The 17,954-nt window shown below is 38.3% G+C and overlaps 1 protein-coding gene across 2 annotated transcripts in view; it reads right to left on the reverse strand.

The window, feature by feature from the left end:
• Positions 1–698: 698 nt before the first annotated feature.
• The window catches only part of MAP3K1 (mitogen-activated protein kinase kinase kinase 1), a 72,006-nt gene continuing 54,750 nt past the window's right edge, over positions 699–17,954 (reverse strand). For both annotated transcript variants that reach the window (XM_060761504.2, XM_060761505.2), the window contains exons 14-20: positions 16,024–17,299; positions 13,998–14,150; positions 12,587–12,749; positions 10,665–10,796; positions 8,642–8,784; positions 7,360–7,491; positions 699–4,354 (exon numbers count right to left, since the gene is read on the reverse strand). In XM_060761504.2, the coding sequence (XP_060617487.2) occupies positions 4,205–4,354; positions 7,360–7,491; positions 8,642–8,784; positions 10,665–10,796; positions 12,587–12,749; positions 13,998–14,150; positions 16,024–17,299 (2,149 nt within the window). In that variant the 3' untranslated portion in view covers positions 699–4,204. The remainder of the gene's footprint in view (positions 4,355–7,359; positions 7,492–8,641; positions 8,785–10,664; positions 10,797–12,586; positions 12,750–13,997; positions 14,151–16,023; positions 17,300–17,954) is intronic.

A 17,954-nucleotide genomic window follows, 5' to 3' on the forward strand; every position in this document is an offset into this window, starting at 1 on the left:
AGTAGGGTAATATGACAGTAACCATTGGAATGTACTACTGTTACTGACAAATATGGCATCATGGATAAATCTACAGCAATGATAAAACTGGGGAAGAAGGATCATAATCTTTACCTAATTATAGTTCAGAAACCCTTGTGTCATGAGTTAAACCCTTGTGTTGTTGAAGTGCAGATGAATTCCCACCTGTCAGTTCCAGCTCTTGCCAACCTAGCAGTTTGAAAACATGTAATGTGAGTAGATAAATAGGTACCACTTTGGTGGAAAAAGGCAAAGAGATGCTCCAAACAATCTTGCCAGCCACATAATCAGGAGATGTCAACGCATGCTCCTTGGTTTGAAAAATGGAGGAGAGCACCTCCTCAGAGACAGAGATGAAGCGCTGCCTCCACAAGCCAGAAATGAAATTTGCTTTTGTTTGTGTTACATATGTCTCATTATATATGGCTGTAAAGGCATTTAATGTTTGCCTATGTATGTAAATGCTGTAATCTGCTCTGAGTCCCCTAGGGAAGAAGGACAGGATATAAATAAAGTGTATTATTATTATTGTTGTTGTTGTTTCATACTGTGTAAATAGCTCACAAGAACGGTTTCTTAAATCTTTTGTTTGTTGCTGGTTTCAGTTGTCTTATATCGAAAATACAAAAACACCAAGAAGTGTTAAATGCAGTTCACTGTCATAAAGTAAGATCAACTTTTGTCCAAAATCTTTTATTTACTATAAAGACAAAACCACCAAAATAGGTACAAATTATACTATAAAATTGGTTCAAAGGGGTAAAAACTTTTAATTAAAATATCTTGATATATTTAAAACAACAAGGATATAATGAAGCCAAATTTTCTTAACCCAGAGATCTTTAAAATTTACTTGCACAGTAAGGTGCTAATAGAAGTTAGCCCTTAAGCCCTGGAAGTCTTAGGAATCAGTCACATAGCAAATATAATTTCAATGTGAACGTGAACTTTGGTAGAAGAAAATCTATAGGACACCTGAGGTAGTAGAAACTGGAATAAACAGCAGTAGACGTTATTTACAACTTAGGTACCAAATAACATTAAGAACACAAAAATAATTACACAATACAATTTTCAGTCCAGCTTTGATCCAAAGAGAATAAGATTACATCACATCTGCATTAAAAAAAAAACAAAACACCACAATTACAGCAAGCTGAGGGAAATGTGGACAAACTCAAACAATGCTTTTAGGCATCTAGAGGCATTTTTGAGTTTGATATGTGGTAGACATGGCCATCTAAAAAGGTAATACTGATTAGCTGAGGTTCATCAGTTTATACATTTGACTTTTTCTCTTCTTTTCAGACACAGGCATTAATTCAACAACAGATCTTCCAGTACATAAACCGGCAAGAGTGCATCCTTTAAAGCTTGCACACAAAGAGACTTAAAAACAATTTGATTAGAATAATGAGAAATTCTAAATTGCCAAGAAACTGAAGTCAAATACAAAAACAGAGCTACCAAACTTCACATTTCGATTGTTTAACTCTTCAAAGTCTGCCAATCTTCAAAAAGCAATGGAATGTAACATTTCGAAAAGAAATACACATCTACATTTTATGACATTGCTTTTAGTTAATGCTAGCATCATCATTGCTGTAAACCCTTACCTATTTTGTTTCCAATTTGTGAGTTGTACATTGCTTAAAAATGTACAGTATAATAGCTTATTTAGTTTGTCCTGAGTCTTTTGAGCATAACCAATTTCCGGTCACTGGCTTCTGAAGAGTTAAAACTTGGAACAGTTATTTAACAGAAGTTGATTAAACACAATCATTACTTTATTTCAAAAAGACTCAGCAAAAAAGCAAAAGAACTGCCATTTTCCTTCACTATTCCATTCATCAAGCTCTAAAATAGTGGTTCTCAACCTTCCTAAAGCCGAGACCCCTTAATGCACTTCCTCCTGTTGTGGTGGCCCCAACCATAACATTATTTTCATTTTGCTACTGTTATGAATTTTGTAACGTAAATATGCAGGATGTATTTTCATTTACTGAACCAAATTTGGCAGAAATACCCAGTATGTCCAAATTTGAATACTGGAGGGCTGGGGGGGGGGGGGGGGGGTTGATTTTGTCATTTGGGAGTTATAGTTTCTGGGATTTATAGTTAATCTACAATCAAAGAGCATTCTGAACTCCACCAATGATGGAATTGAACCAAACTTGGCACACAGAACTCCCCTGATCAACAGAAAATAACAGAAGGGTTTGGTGGGCATTGACCTTGAGTTTTACAGTTGTAGTTCACCTAAATCCAGAGAGTGCTGTGGACTCAAACAATTATAGATCTGGACCAAACTTGGCACTGGTGGAGTTTGGGGAATCTAGACCTTGACATTTGGGAGTTGTAGTTGCTGGGATTTATAGGTCACCTAAAAATCAAAGAGAATTTGGAACCCCACCAACAATAGAATTGGGCCGAACTTCTCACACAGAATCCCCATGCCTTGAATGGAATCGCTGGTGCGTTTCCCTCCAGCCTCACCTGCTCTCCCTTGCCCACACATGCACACCACACTGACATGTGCAGAGCACACCTACTCTCCCCTCCCTGCTTGGAGTCTTAGAAACAACCCTCCCCTTGGCTGAGGGGCTGGCTGAGAGGCCGGCCAATCACAGCGGAGGAGGGCTTTTGGTGGGAGGATTTGCCATCTATTTCCAAAAAGGAAGAGAAGAACAGGCAGAGAGATCTTCAGCCTTCTCTGCCAAAGGGGTTCCAACAACCATCAGAAATCTGTTTTCTGATGGTCTTTGGCCACCTGTCTGAAACCCCTTCGTGACACACCCCCCCCAGGGGTCCCGACCTCCAGGTTGAGAAACACTGCTTTAAAAGGCTGTCCTTAAAAGCATGAAGCAACTGAACATTTGCTTAAAAAGTAGTCTTGCACTCTTTGTGAAGCACTTCTTCACATTATGTTTAAGGGTTGCTGTTTTTTCAAGTTCATTTTTTTCCATAAAACATCTTGAAAGAGATGAAATGGTTCTCTTTTCCTTTTGAAAATATACTACCCCCAATAGTTTAGTGATCAATTATAATCGTAAACAGATGATGTACGGCAGAAGGAAAACAGCAGGTACAAAACAACAGTGAACATGAATACAGTGCTAAATGGAGGGTAAGACAGGATTTAAAGCTTTGGCTTCCATCAAAGGCTGACTAGAATGGAAGCTGGGTGGCAGCAAGTATGATACATTAACATATTTCTACATAGTTTTATCATGAAAATGTTGACAATAAAAAGGCTCCAAACCCTAACAGTTCATTTGATCCTTGGTTACAGAGGTTTTGCTGTTCAAAACAACTGAGCGTTCTCTCCTCCAACACGTCTTCAAAACACTGTCTCGAGGGCAGCATTTTATTCCAGATTTCAAACCGTTCTGTATCACAGTCTCATACAGTGTATCAAGCTATCCAGCAACATTTAGCTTGAACCTAGTTCTAGCTATTCTGGGTGTGTTTTTAAAAATATTTTCCCTGAATATGAAAGAAAAGATTAAATGAAAATACAGATTGGTCACTTCCAATGGGAAGCTGCAAGAATAGCAATTATATGCACAGTGAACCACAACTGCCATGGTCTGCGACTCTTAGGAAGGCAAAATGTGGTCTTAAAACTACCCATGATTTCTTTCTCCACTTAAAGAACAAGCTTCGTGAAAATACAATGCACAGACACCGATTTCTTTTTTCTATGACAAGTGAGGAAAACAAAACTGGGTTGTAGAGCCCAAACTGCTGATGTTTTGCATGGCATGAAATGGAACAGTGATTGCAGTTTTAAATGGCTCCTGAGCCCCTCAGCTGCTAATATTGCTGAAAAAGTGCTCCAAAATAAAAAAAAATTAAAAAATCACTTCTTCCACTAAATAATCATGCAGATTTAAAAGAGGAATTGCTTTTCTGTTCACAAAGAACCAGATCTTTGAGAAAGGCACAGTTTACATATTTCTGCACAATTTGTGAAATGTTGCATACTGAGCTTAGGTAAAGATCTCGATTTGTCAGTCACATACTTTTAAGTACAGGTCCTCTACTGACCTCAGGTCCTCCAAATGTATCATTAAGGCCAGCAGAGCAGTTAACACATATTGCCGTGCAAACTTGCACAGGAAGACCGGTACTGTTCTCTATTCAGTAGCATCGTGTTCAGTGTCTCTTCACTTTTACAGTATTACCACGTGGTGCGGAAGACGGGGTGTTTCAGCAACTCCCTTGCGGGGGGCCTGTCCTGAGGTTGAAGCTCCAAGCATCGAAGCGCCACATCCCTTAAGCCTGGAGTCAGATGTGGTGGGATCGAAGGAGCTGTAGTTGCACTGGCAATCTAGACACAGAACAGAAAAGACCAATTCACCATGAGTTTCTCTCTACCAGGGACCCCCCACCCAAGACAAAGCACAACACAACACATCAACACCTGATTGAGACCAAAGCAAAATGCTTTTCTGAGACTTTGTAAAATTGTGGAGCATCTTAGTTATATTGGATATAGGTTGGTTTGCACTGCTGTCATACATTTTAACATGTGTAGCTTTTACACCTAATTATTAATTTACAGCAAGCACATCTCTGGATGTGCTTGTTTCCTCAGATGAATTTTGCAACAGTTAACATTTTATGATGCACAGAAACAATGTCACAAGCGTATGCTGAAAGAAGGAAGCAAAACGAAAAGTGCTCAGCTCAAAATACTTTGTAATCTGATTAGTGAGATCCCTACACGTGTTTGTGGTTTGTTTGATTCAAGGCATTTGTCCCTTCAAACTGGTGTAATTGGTGCTCACTGTGACTATTCTTTGTCCAGTGCCCTATCACTGTCCCCCAAAGCAGTTACTATACTCCCAATTCGAGAACGGAAAATGGAATGTTGGTGGACAAGAAAAGAGATTTAAAGATAGGCTTAAAGCTAACCTTAAAAACTGTGGCATACACACTAAGAACTGGGAAGCCCTGGCCCTTGAGCGCTCTAACTGGAGGTCAGCTGTGACCAGCAGTTCTGCAGAATTCGAAGAGGCACAAACGGAGGATGAAAAGGAGAAATGTGCCTAGAGGAAGGCGTGCAAAACCAACCCTGACCAGGACCATCTTCCACCTGAAAACCGATGCCTTCACTGTGGAAGAACATGCAGATCAAGAATAGCGCTCCACAGTCACCTACGATTCCATTGCCAAGACACTACACTTGGAAGACAATCATGCTCGGAGAATGAGGGATCACCTAAGTAACTAAGTAAGAAAGAATGAGTATTCATTCTTGGGCATGCAGAGGAGAAATTCGTGAAGAACTGGGTTTTATACTGACATGTGAAGATACAACACAGTTCTTTGTAGATTTCTCCTCTAAACATAGAGAATAGTGTCTTTATTTTAATTGAAGAAAATGATTCACTACGAAGGACTTGACTCTCCACAAAGATCAGTCACAGAAAGGAGGAGCTAAATCATAAATACTTTGAGTGCCTCTGAGTATATATATATTTTTTTCACCACAACTGCCTCCCCTCTGCCTCCCAATCAAGAAGTGTGCTCTGCAAAGATGAGTGTTAGAGCATACAGTGGTTTTGCATTCAGGAATCAGAAATCCCAGATTTCATCTGTGGTACATTCAGGTTTTTTTAAAAAACCAAGTATCTAATAAACCTAATATTCTAAGCATCCATCTTACCTTGACATTGTTTAAAGCTCTCAAATCTGCACACTAGGGCTAATGAAAGAAAGGCATAAGCCTATTTACTTGACATGTGAACTATGGTATTTGCTGCAAACAGTTAGGGACCTGACCTTTAAACAGTCCTAAATAGCTACTTTGACAGCCTGACCTTGTTGCTGCTCTGTAACAAAGCCCTAGAATCTCCTTCTCTCAATCCAGTTCTATCTAAATGCCCCAGCCTGTGAATAAGGTGGAGAGCAGAATTAGAGGAAGAAGCCTAGGGAGGAGGAAGCAGACTTAGTCTACGCAAGGCTGTGATACCAATTTCCTTCTCTCTGCTAGTCTTCAAGATGCTGCAAGAATGCTTTGCCTACTGATATTTCACTTATTGTTGAAGTGCCCAACACTGCATTAATAATAAAAACATGAAAAAAGCACAAAGGGTTCATTACAGCTTACCTCAAATAGCAATACTCAAAAACAGAAAATAACATCAATACCAATTTAAGGAAAATCTGAAGAGCAAAGTCTTCTTGCTCGCCATCTAAAAGACACCAGAGACTTCTACACAAGCCAACAGAAGGGACAACTAGGTTTAGCTCTGAAGAGCCTGACATTCTGAAAAGGCCATGACTGATTCCTCCTGCTGAGCAAATAAATCACCCACCACATTCCATTCACCCATTTCATCCCCATTCTCATGCTTCTAACATTCACTGGATAGCAGGCAGCTTAGAACAACAAATCATTCTGAACAGAGCTATGTCATGTATTTTCTCAATGCTATTCATTTTTCCCATGGCCGAATCTGGAAGAATGAAAACTACTCCACTTCATTCTCAAATGAATGATAGTGAACTAAAATGTCTAATTAATGAAAGTGCAAGAACAACTTTAGGGAGACCCTGGTGGGCGCGATGGTTAAACTGCTGAGTTGCTGAGCTTGTTGACCGAAAGGTCACAGGTTCAAATCCGAGGAGTGGCGTGAGCTTCCACTGTCAACCCCAGTTTCTGCCAACCTAGCAGTTCGAAAACATGCAAATGTGAGTAGATCAATAGATACCGCTCTGGCGGGAAGGTAATGTCCATTATGGTGCAAATGGTTTAGAAATGGAGATGAGCCCCAACCCTCAGAGTCAGACATGACTGGACTTAAATGTCAGGTGACAACCTTTACCTTTACCTTTGAATATCTTTAGGTGTAATTGGTATCGAAGCTGGAACTCTTTTGGTTGTCTGTCTTAATTTTAAAGGGTCAATCTTCACGGCTTGATTTTTACCAGCAAAACACTATTGCCTGGGATTTTTGTGAAGTGTATGTAAAGACTGTACTGTGTCCTCATGATTATCAGATATAGGATAGGACAGAATTACTTTTAAATACAAGAAAACTTAAAAGTCTAGCTTTTGAAAAAACACAGGGTGCAATGCTGAAAAGAGTGCTATAGCTTGTGAGCATGTTAATCTCACAAGTTGCTGAATAATAATAATAATCTTTATTTGTATTCTGCCCTATCTCCCCAGGGCGGATTCCAACAAAACATGGCAAACATTCAATGCATACATAACTATAAGTACAAATAACGTACTAACCAGAACCCAAAATCTTGTGTTGTGGAAGCTCCTACTGGAGTGTTCCAGTCACAGGTCTGGAGATGTTCACTGACATTTAATCTTACCTTAAATATCAAAGCAAGATGATTGGAATGTTTCTCTGCGTTCCAGGGGGGTTTAGCACAAGCCATTTCTATAATCGCACAACCAACGCTCCACACATCACAGCTCCTGCCATACTGCTGGCCTCTCAACACCTGAATAAGAAAATATCAAACATGTTTAACTTCTTTTAATCTTTTATCACTAGCACAGCATGCATTTTATGACGCATTCCCTATTAACAATTATTTTATTTATGAGATGCATTCAAAATGTCAAATCATGTTCATCAAAATTCTGCATGAAAATGACATTGCCAAGGGCGAGTACATCTTTACATATACACACAGCAAAAATAAACCACATATAAGATGATGCCTATGAATAGTATCATTAAATTGCATTTGTCAAACATGCACTGGGTTTTTAAGTAAACATTTAAGAAATGCTTAAAACTAGACAGTGCTGTTTCCCCTATGCAAATTTAAACTTATGTTCACATTTCAGAAAATTAAATAATTTGTATTATAAAAGTTGAAATTTTAAAGATACTAGTAAAAAATTCTTGAAGCCCTATTGTGCTTCAGACTCAAAACACATCAAAGTATTTTAGAAGTAAAATGCTAGCTAACCAATTTAACATACATCTAGACTGTATCAGTATGTAATGTAATAGCATGAAAACTGCTTATAGTTTAAACTGTGTGGTTACAGTAATGCATGAGTTACAACATAGAGATGTGAAGTATTGGTAGAGTCTCACTTTTGGAGGTTCCTGTACTGGCCGGCTAACAGATAGTTGGCCGGCTAAGCTAATATTAAGGGTGGGGTGCGAGTGGACTAAATGCACTATTGGAAGCAGGGGGAACAAAGCATTAGATTTGGGCCATTTCATCAAACAATCAAAACAAGTTGGTAAAGCAGCATGAGAAAAATATGTAGAGAATAGACTTATCAATGGCTGTGATGGTATGTTTGCTATGACACCTGTTGCTAAGGAATAACAGTCAGAAACAGCTGATTAGTTTATTTTTTGGTGGTGCAATTCTCAGGTTGCCTGACTGAGGCAGTAAAAAAGATACTGAACTTTGGTCTGATCCAGCAGGGCCCTTCTCATATCCACATTTGCCATCTGATTAATCTCGCAAGGAAATGAAGAATCTTTTTGAAAAGGCAGATAAGACAAGGCTATACACACGTTTTGTTTGCACTGCACAGAATGCCACTTTATGTGCTGCAGCTGAGCAAGTCATTAAAGCCAAGGATATAAATGACGTTGTGAGTACTTTCACAATGAATTCATACCTCAGGTGCCATAAATGCAATGGTCCCCAACAACTGTCCTTGAAACTCTCCAGCACCCGTTCCTTTCGATGCCAACCTAGCTGCAGCTCCAAAATCAGCAATTCTTAGTCTATGGCCTGTACTGTCAATGAGTAAGTTGGCACCTAGCAACATCATAAGAAAACATACATGTACATATAAGATACATTTGAATGACTGGAATAGTCAACATTTTGATATTTTCCTTCAAGTTATATAAATGATTTGCATTAAATATTATATATTACAAAAATTAAAGTCAGGTAAACAGAAACTAAGCTTTCAAAGAGAAAGGAATGTTGGCCACTTGCTGTTACGTTTCATTCTAATGTTGTGTGAAGGAAACATCAAAGAGTGGATTAAGTCTTCTTTCTGCCCAGAGATTACACTATCAATATTTTTTTCTCATTTGGCCCTACCCAAGCTCAAGACAGAATAGTGTTTAAAAAGAGAGAGAGAAAATTGTAGGACAAAAAACTCTTTGGAAAAAAGCAACCTCTCCGCTGTTTTAAGATGCAGGACTCAGCAACGATAGTGCAGTGGTCTGAATGCTTCATCATAGTTGAATGAAAATTCAGTTAGGTGATCAGTGATCATTCCCTTCTTTGTGTGGGGCTGTATCTAAGAACAGGATATCCATAAGCCTTACAAAGATAGTATGTGTATGTGCCTTCAAGTCACCTGTTGAATTGTTGGAAATAGCAACCTTCTGAAGCCTCCACTAGTTGTTTATTATGTAATTGCTTACTGTGGTGTATGTGTGCATTGGTTTGCAAATTTACCTAACTCTTTGTTGTGGGAAGGGTTGCAGACCATGTGATCAGGTCTGGACATGTTCAGGACCAGAGACTTCATTTTTAGATCAGTGTTTGATTTGAGAAGCCATGTAGAGAAGTGTGTGTTTGCTTTAGACTTCAGTGGATACAGGCCATTAGACTCTTAGAGAGAGAGAGTAGAAGCCATCTGGATGCTTTCAGAAGACTGCAGGAACAGTACAGTTTAGACTTCAGTAAGATGTATGCTTAAAGACTCCATTGGACTATGGACTATTGTTTCTAAGGAAGATGCTCTGTGTTACCTACAGAGAGAAACTACTTAAAATCCTATTGTAACTGGATATCATAAGCAAAGTGCCTGTATGCTGTATACATGAGGTTTTGTGAGCAAACCTACTCTGTTACTTTTAAAGAAAACTATTTATTTTGTTTCTTGAGAGCATGTTTTAAAGGAAATATATTTTAAGGGAGAGTAGATGTTTTTGGACAACTTCACAGAACACTTTTGAGACTGCTAAATATATATGTTTTTGTGCATTGGCACATCTTTGTCTCTGACGGTTCAAAGACATACCTAGGTATATCAGTTTAACAGCTGAGAGACCTTGTTGCCTTGCATGAATGCTGGTGAGCATCACTTTTCAAAAGGTTGTAACTTCTAACAAGGTAATGTCTTTCCAGTGACCAGTGGTTTTCCGAAAAGGTTATGAATCCCATTTCCCAAATGCTTATGGAGATTCACATTTTCCAAAATGAATTTTCTTAAGCAAGGAATAAGAAGTGGTTTTACCACTCTCTTCCTCTGAAATATAGCATACAGCACCTGGTATTCATTGGATGTCTCTCATTCAACTCCTAACCAAGGAATGACCCAGCTTAGTTTCCCTACTCATATCAAAAATGGAAATGCATTTCTCCCCAAATGGGGAAAAAAACAGAAAAAGACTTATGGTCCTTAAAACAAAACAAAAAATATTGTAGCCTTTTAAACAAGCCTTTCTTATTTCATATGCACAACAATGTTACTTCAACGTTCTTTTCAACCATTTTCATTTCTATTTATTCGAAGATTTGTGAAACAGGCAGCTTCAGACTTATGTAGGTAGCTGCACAAGACAGTTTTAGGCTTGCTCAATTAAGCTGGGTGAACTGAATTCTTTTTTCTCATGAGGGCTTATTACAAGACAAACATGTATCATACACAGAGTCTATAGTAGCACTGTTCTTACCTTTAACATCTCTGTGAATGATCTGATTCTCATGAAGGTAAGCAAGGCCACGAAGCAACTGCTCTGTGTAGTTTGCAACCACAGATTCTTTAAAGGCTCCATATTTACTTAACAAATGAGCAACAGATCCCCCTGGAAGACAAGAGTATACTTTAGCTAATACGCCCAATAAAGAGAAACTAATTGATTGCTACTAGAAAAAGTTGCAAAATCTGATATACAATGAAGACAGGTACATTCAAAGTAGATTAGAGTCTCGCTTATTCAACCTTCTCTCATCCAATGTTCTGTATTATCCAACACAGTCTGCCTCCCACCCGGATGCACTACTGATTTAATACATTGCAATGTTTTGGTGCTAAATTCGTAAATACAGTAATTACTGCATAACGTTACCATGTATTGAACTGCTTTTTTCTGTAAAACATGATGTTTTGGTGTCCAGTTTGTAAAATCACAATGTAATTTGACATTTAATAGGCTTTTCATTAATCTCCCCTTATTATCCAAGATTTTTGCTTAGCCAACGTTCTGCCGGCCCATTTATGTTGGATAAGCGAGACTCTACTGTATGTGAATTCAAATTTCGTGTAGTTCTTTTTATATGTTTCATTCATCATGTACACCATACTGAATTTTTTTTTTAAAAACCCTAGGGCCTAAGAATACCTCCGTGTTGTACTGGAGGGCCTAGAAAATGCATAGAAAGGACATATGTTGACAATCATAGATAAATTAAACTGTGGACACTGATTTTGTGGATATGGAGGTCACAATGTTGATCACCAATTAGAGAGATAAAGAAGAGCTGTTTTATTATCTTCTCTACTGACCATTTTTACACATAAACTTCTTACTATCTTAGAACATTCACTATAGATGTCTCATTTGTGTTGCTAATTTCAATTAGCATCGGAACAATAGCTAATTAAAAGCTATTAAAGGAAGATGACAGATTTTGCCTGGTACACTAAAAGTAACAAGCAGAGGGACAACTATTTGGTGCTAGAATACATGCTTTGCATGCTGAAGATTCCAGGTTCAATCCCAGCATCTCTAAAGCAGATCTAAATTGGTAGGAAGTCAGGGTCATGTGGGAAGAGGTCATCTTTGAACAATTCCAGTCCCAGTGATTTAAGTCTTTAATGGCTAAAAACAGTACACTCAAACAAACCCTAAAATAGCAAATAAATAGAAAAGTTGCTTTTATTACTAGTATGATGTGTTTACTGCAGAGGATCCCATTTAGTAATCTGTCTTATTCTGTACAGACTTCTGTTTTAAATAGCGCTTCAAAAAGGTATGTTCCATATTCTATCAATCCATATTATATGCTTGCAGTTAGAACAAGTGCTTCTAGTTAAGTAAATCAATGTGAGAAGAGGCAGATGACTCAATTATCTGTTAATGCAACTGATTCACTGAAATATTCTGTTATCATCCTTTCTTCCTTTTAGGATTTGTGGCAGTACACCAAACTTTAACAAGTTTTCAGAAGTTATGAAAATGTGGGAGCTAGGATGCTTTGAGAAATCATCTTACACCAATTATGAATGACCTGTAGTGTTCGCCAATTATTTTTGGGACTCAAATCAACCTGTTGGTTTTAACCTTTCCATCCTTGGATATGTCTATCAAGGTAATGTCTGCCTCATTATGAATCTGTTTAATTACTAAGATCTGCAGAAGAGGCTCTCCTAAGGACACTGTCACCTACAAGGATTGTTTCTCATATACACAGGAATTTTCTCCTGTGCTACTCCTACATTATAAATAGTGTTAAGACATACCTTTTTAACTTAGTGTTTTAAATTATTACATGAATAGTCAATGATTACACACACACACACAGGTTCAAAAGATCAGTGAAAAGATATACGAAGAGACAGCCTTATAAAGAGAGAGTTTGGAGGAAAACATACCTGCCATCCATTCTATAAAAAGATTGTAGTTGCTCTTTTCACATGTAGCTCCCAGCATTCGAATGATATTGGGATGATTCAGATGATTCATCATCCTTATCTCTTCCCTCAATGCTTCTACCACCTCTTCCTGTTCAGATGATGTATTCCTCACATATGTCACCTGTTTCATGCACAAAAAATGGGATCAGACTTTACATCACCATTGTTCAAATTGAGATAGTTGGTCATACTAAGGACACATGCACAATCTTCCTGTTGCAATAGCTCCAGCGGCTGTCAAATAATTTCCAGGCACAATTCAGAGTGCTAGATTTGACCTATAAAGCCTTATATGGCTTCAGTCCAGATGATTTGAAGGACCGTGCTTCTTTTTAGGAGTCTGCGAGAACACTACAATCACCTGGGAAGGGCCTTCTCTCTGCCTCACCATACTCTCAAGTGAATTTGGTGGGAATATGGGAGAGGAGCTTTTTCGGTGACTGCTCCCAGATTCTAGAAGAGAACAGGATGACCCATTCATGCTTGTCTTTTGCAGGCAGGTGAAAACATTCCTCTGCTATTTGGTATTTATGGGTTGATGAGGTGTGGGCTGCTAGGGATGGTGTGAGTGGGATTTTGGGGTAGATGTGGAGTTTTAATGCATTTTAATATTTTAATGTTTAATGATTTTAATGACACAAATGTTTTAATTGCTTTTAAAACATGTATTTGTACTTTAATGAATTTACATTACTTTAATTTGTATTGTGTCATATTTATTTTTAACCACTTTGTGTCTCTATATTGAGAGAAAGATAGAATAAAAATGAAGTACATAAATAAAAAATAGCAGACTCTCAGGTGGAAAAAAAAGAAACAGTGAAGCCGGATTCCCTTTCCTTTTTGCCAATAGCAGAACTCTGTTTAGGGGGCATTCAGGCCAATAAAATGAAATAAGATCCAATGGTAGGTCTCCCACCAGAAATGAGTCACTTTTGTTCATACCTTTCTTCTACAGTCCACAGTACCTTTACATATAAAGATGAACAGAATTTGCTAGGTAATACACGTGCATGTTGTGAACAATTTTTAAAGGATGGATATACACAACAAATGCATTAAGTGCATAAAATGGGTACTACAGTCACATTAGAATCCTCTTTTCTGAAGAGAAAGGAGAAACTGGGGTAACAACCATGTTCACTAAGAAAGCCATAACTTTTAACAAGTATTTCACAACAATTCTCCAGAAGGGAAAGCAGAGAGTGTTTTGAGAAGAACGTCTTTGCCTTCCTTAAGAAATCCACTCCAGAAATTGAAGATCAACATTAACTGAGGTCACATGTAGACTTCAGCACTATGCTTCCAAATGATTATAATATTTTCCAGTCAATGTTTTTCAAATGGTTCACCAAAATAGACCATTTACCTGTTTCACTGCCATTAATGTCCCAGTTCCAACATCCTGAGCTTGATAACATGAAGAAAATGCACCAAGGCCAATCTGTTGACCTTTAAGCCATTCTACATCTTCCCTGTAATGATGTTTTGCTTTGGTATGCCCAGGCAGGGTCTCTGGTGTCTGCAAATTAAGCAATTAGTGGTCATTGATTTTCATCATCACCAACATCTTGTATTTATATAGGTCTTTCAGTGTAAAAGTTATTTCATTCTTCATACTGATCTTCAATGTCTGTGTTCAGAGGCAATATAATACATTTTTATGTTTAGCATAGCCATACCTCAAAAAATTTGCAAGCATAAACTAATTTCCAGAAAAAATCAATTTAAAATAAGAACGTAACAACCCTGCAAGATCAGGACTTGTCTAGCTCCTTACTAAGTCCTATAGTGGGAAAAGAGCAGGATATAAATCTAACAATAGTATAGCATTTTGTTCCCACAGTATTCAACCAAATAGGTATAGGCAATTCACAAATTTGATATATGTCCACTAGCACTGGCACTGAATTGAATATACAGCGATCATTACTAATTGCCACAAATTATAATATCCTAAGAAAAAGATAATTTAAAAATTCAAACAATGCATCTGCAATTAGCCTGTCAGTGTGCAGTTTAGAATTGAAACCATATACACAGATGTGATTGTTTTGCAGTTGTGGTATTACCAGTCATCATTAGACATTTCCAGTGGTAAATCTTCTCACTTTGCCAATTTATGGATGTTGGCTTTGAGGAAAGTCTTGTCAGGAAACTATACAGGAACTTTCTTGTCTTTTGCCAAATTCAATACCACCAAATATTATGTACAGTGCCATCTAGTGACCAAATCATATCACATAATCCACATAGATAACTAATCAAAAGATACCGTCTAAATTCCCTAAAAGCACCAGATCCCATCTAATCCTGGAAACTATGTAGGGCCAGCCATAGCTAGTTCTTGGATGAGTTACACCAATGAAGAGTACTTGGTGCCGTATGATATACTACAGAGCAACTAGCATAACCAATTCTAAATTCTCCTTGCCTAAGAAAACGCTACAAAATTCACGGGGCCATTATAAGTGGTTTTATAATTGTAATTGCAATGTTTTGTATTTTTAATGCTCTTAATCTTGTTTAAATTTTAAATTGAAATGTTTATTTAATTGTATATTGAGTGTATATTGTTTTTAAAGCATTTATTTATTTCTCGTGTCAGGGCAGCCAGTCAATTATATTACATTTCTAACAGAACAAAGCAAACAAACAGAGAAAATACAAATCAGAGAAAATACAAATGTATTGAGAATTTAAAGCACTGAATTATTGCCTATGCTGTAAGCCGCCTTGAGTCCCCCTCGGGGTCAAGAAAGGCGGGATATAAATATAGTAAATAAATAAATAAGTTGGCCGGTGTCTTGAAACACATTCACATATACACTATATTCATGTACTTAAGCAGTTTAATTCCATGGGGTGGAAAGTAAGAACAGGAATATAAACTGAAGTGCTTAACGTTTCTAGATATAATAGTTTCAACCATGTATGGAGGACTTGAGTCCTCCATACATACCATTTGTTGTTTGCACCCAAAGAATCTACTTTTCCCATGGTCCTCTTGATTTTTTTAAATTATTTCATTATATCAATTATAATTAATGACTCATCAAGGCCTGGGGTTATTGCTTAATTCTCCCTTCCATATTTGTATGCAGGTAACAAATTATCACATGCTATTTTCTGTGCCTATGTTTTCCAATTCTTCTATGAAGGTAAAATGATGTGCCTATTGAATTTTGCCATGTGGTTTCAAAAAACATGTCTTTTCTTTCTAATGAGAAGAGAAAACATGATATTCATCTTTTCCCCAGTTTTTCGACTACCCTTGTATTTTCCTCTGTCTGAACAATATTACCACTGAAGCTAAATGAGAAATGCATATTTTAACTATGTATGTAATGACTAACGTACGTAACTTAAGAAAGCACAAAAGTCAATGTACTCACATCCTGCTGAATAATGATGATATCTTCGCCATTCTCAACCTGTAGTTGAGGAACAGTTGGTAGGGCATCCTGAGATGCTGACATTGCCATGGCAATAGCTAACGCTTCTTCTTCCTCCGCTTCCATCTTTTCCTTGCATTTCTGATTGTGATTGACATCATCTTTGTACGTGTTGTCATTTTCTGCACGTTCAGGTGACAGAACCGCCACTTCAGACTTGAATGTGACTGTTCCATCACTGGTTGGCATTGATGCCTCAAGTAAATCCTCCATACTGGAATTAAGCTCAGGATTAATATCCAGTTGATCACGTTTTTCTTCCACAGGTGTGAAAACAGTCTCTCCACTTGGTATTACTGCATTACCACTACCACTACTACTGCCACCATCACAATGTGATATATCATTTAAGTTAAGTGTCATGCTGTTTTTAGAGGTTTCTCCCTGTTTATTCATGTCACAAGGATTAGGTCGAGATGGCTTTGGCCGGTGTATATGACTGAACGGCAGGTGTCTGGCCTGTGTAAAGACCGGGGAAAGTTTTTCTGATTCTTTATGTTCAGCACAGTTTCTTTGAATTTGGAGGGAAAGCTTTCGCTGCGTTTGAGGAGAAGCAGAGGGTATTTTGCAGGGAACAAATCCCTGAGGTCTGTGTTTAGCAATATCTGCTCCTGCAGGTGTAGAAGGAGTAGGAGGGGAAGGCGAAATTGGGAAGACCGAATGGGAATGACAAGGTGAGAGGGAAGAGTTCAAGCATTGACCATGGGATCTGCCTTTTGTTTGAGCAGCTGGCTTTGGTTGCTCCGTTGACCCTGAAGAAACAGGAAGTCCCAAGGAAATACCGGCCACTGTGTCAGAAATGTCTTCGGGACTGGCAGTTAGTTTTTTATCACCCACATCTTTCCCATTTCTCCCTGATAACTGGATAGTGTTATTTGGAGTATTGCTCTCTGTTGATTCTGGAGAGTTATCAGGAACCGTAGGCTGTACAAATCCATGCCTGCATTCACTGGACTGCATCTCCTCCATCCCTAACTGGATGGCCTCTGCAATTTCCATTTCATCTGCTATTGCCATCAGCCGTCGACGCATCCTTGTATGATGTGTTGAACTTGTAATGCTCAACATTTCTAACAGCTTTACAAACACATGGGGCACTCTTGCAACCATTCTGGCAGCACTTAAAAATACCCTCCGGGACAGTTTACCAACCATTGAATGCGAGTTGTCAATTGACTGCAGAGCAAAGCTCAACAGGGACAGCAGCTTTTTGTACCTACAAATAAATAAAATAAAAGTGTATGTTGGTTTATCTTTGAAAGCATGTTCTAAAAAAATCAAGTCAACATTGCACTTAAAGTATATCCAAGCACAATTTCTAAACTAGTGAGTCCCAACCTTTTTTTGACCAGGGAACACTTTGACTAGGGACCACTCTCCAACATTAGTACCAAAAGGGTTACGATTCAGTTTTTGATCAACTTTAGATTTGGTTTGGTTATTTGGGGTGCTGATTTAGAAAACTGCACTGGACAGACTACATCAGCTCTAGTTACAGAACATATGCCATCCAGAAGTAGACCTCATGTGCTGATGTGGTCTACCCAAAGCAATTTTCAGAATCAGCACCCCCAAATAACCCCAGGAATAGGCCTAAAAATGAGAACACCAAGACACCCCCACTTCCAGACTCCACATGGAACGGCTCCATTTAGGGGGAGGGAGAAGGAGAAGCCGTTGGGAGGCTTGTTGTCGTGCCTTTCATGGGTAATCTGCCTCTCCCCTCCCGACATCCCCGTTGCCCCTGCATTATAAGAGGGTTTTGTGAAACCAATCACTCTCATTGCAACAGTGTAGTAACAGTGAGGCTGCAGACCATATCTGAATTCTTGGGAACCACTAGTGGTCCACGGACCACAGGTTGGGGACCA

The sequence above is a fragment of the Anolis sagrei genome, chromosome 2, assembly GCF_037176765.1.
Source record: "Anolis sagrei isolate rAnoSag1 chromosome 2, rAnoSag1.mat, whole genome shotgun sequence".
Lineage (NCBI taxonomy): Eukaryota > Metazoa > Chordata > Lepidosauria > Squamata > Dactyloidae > Anolis > Anolis sagrei.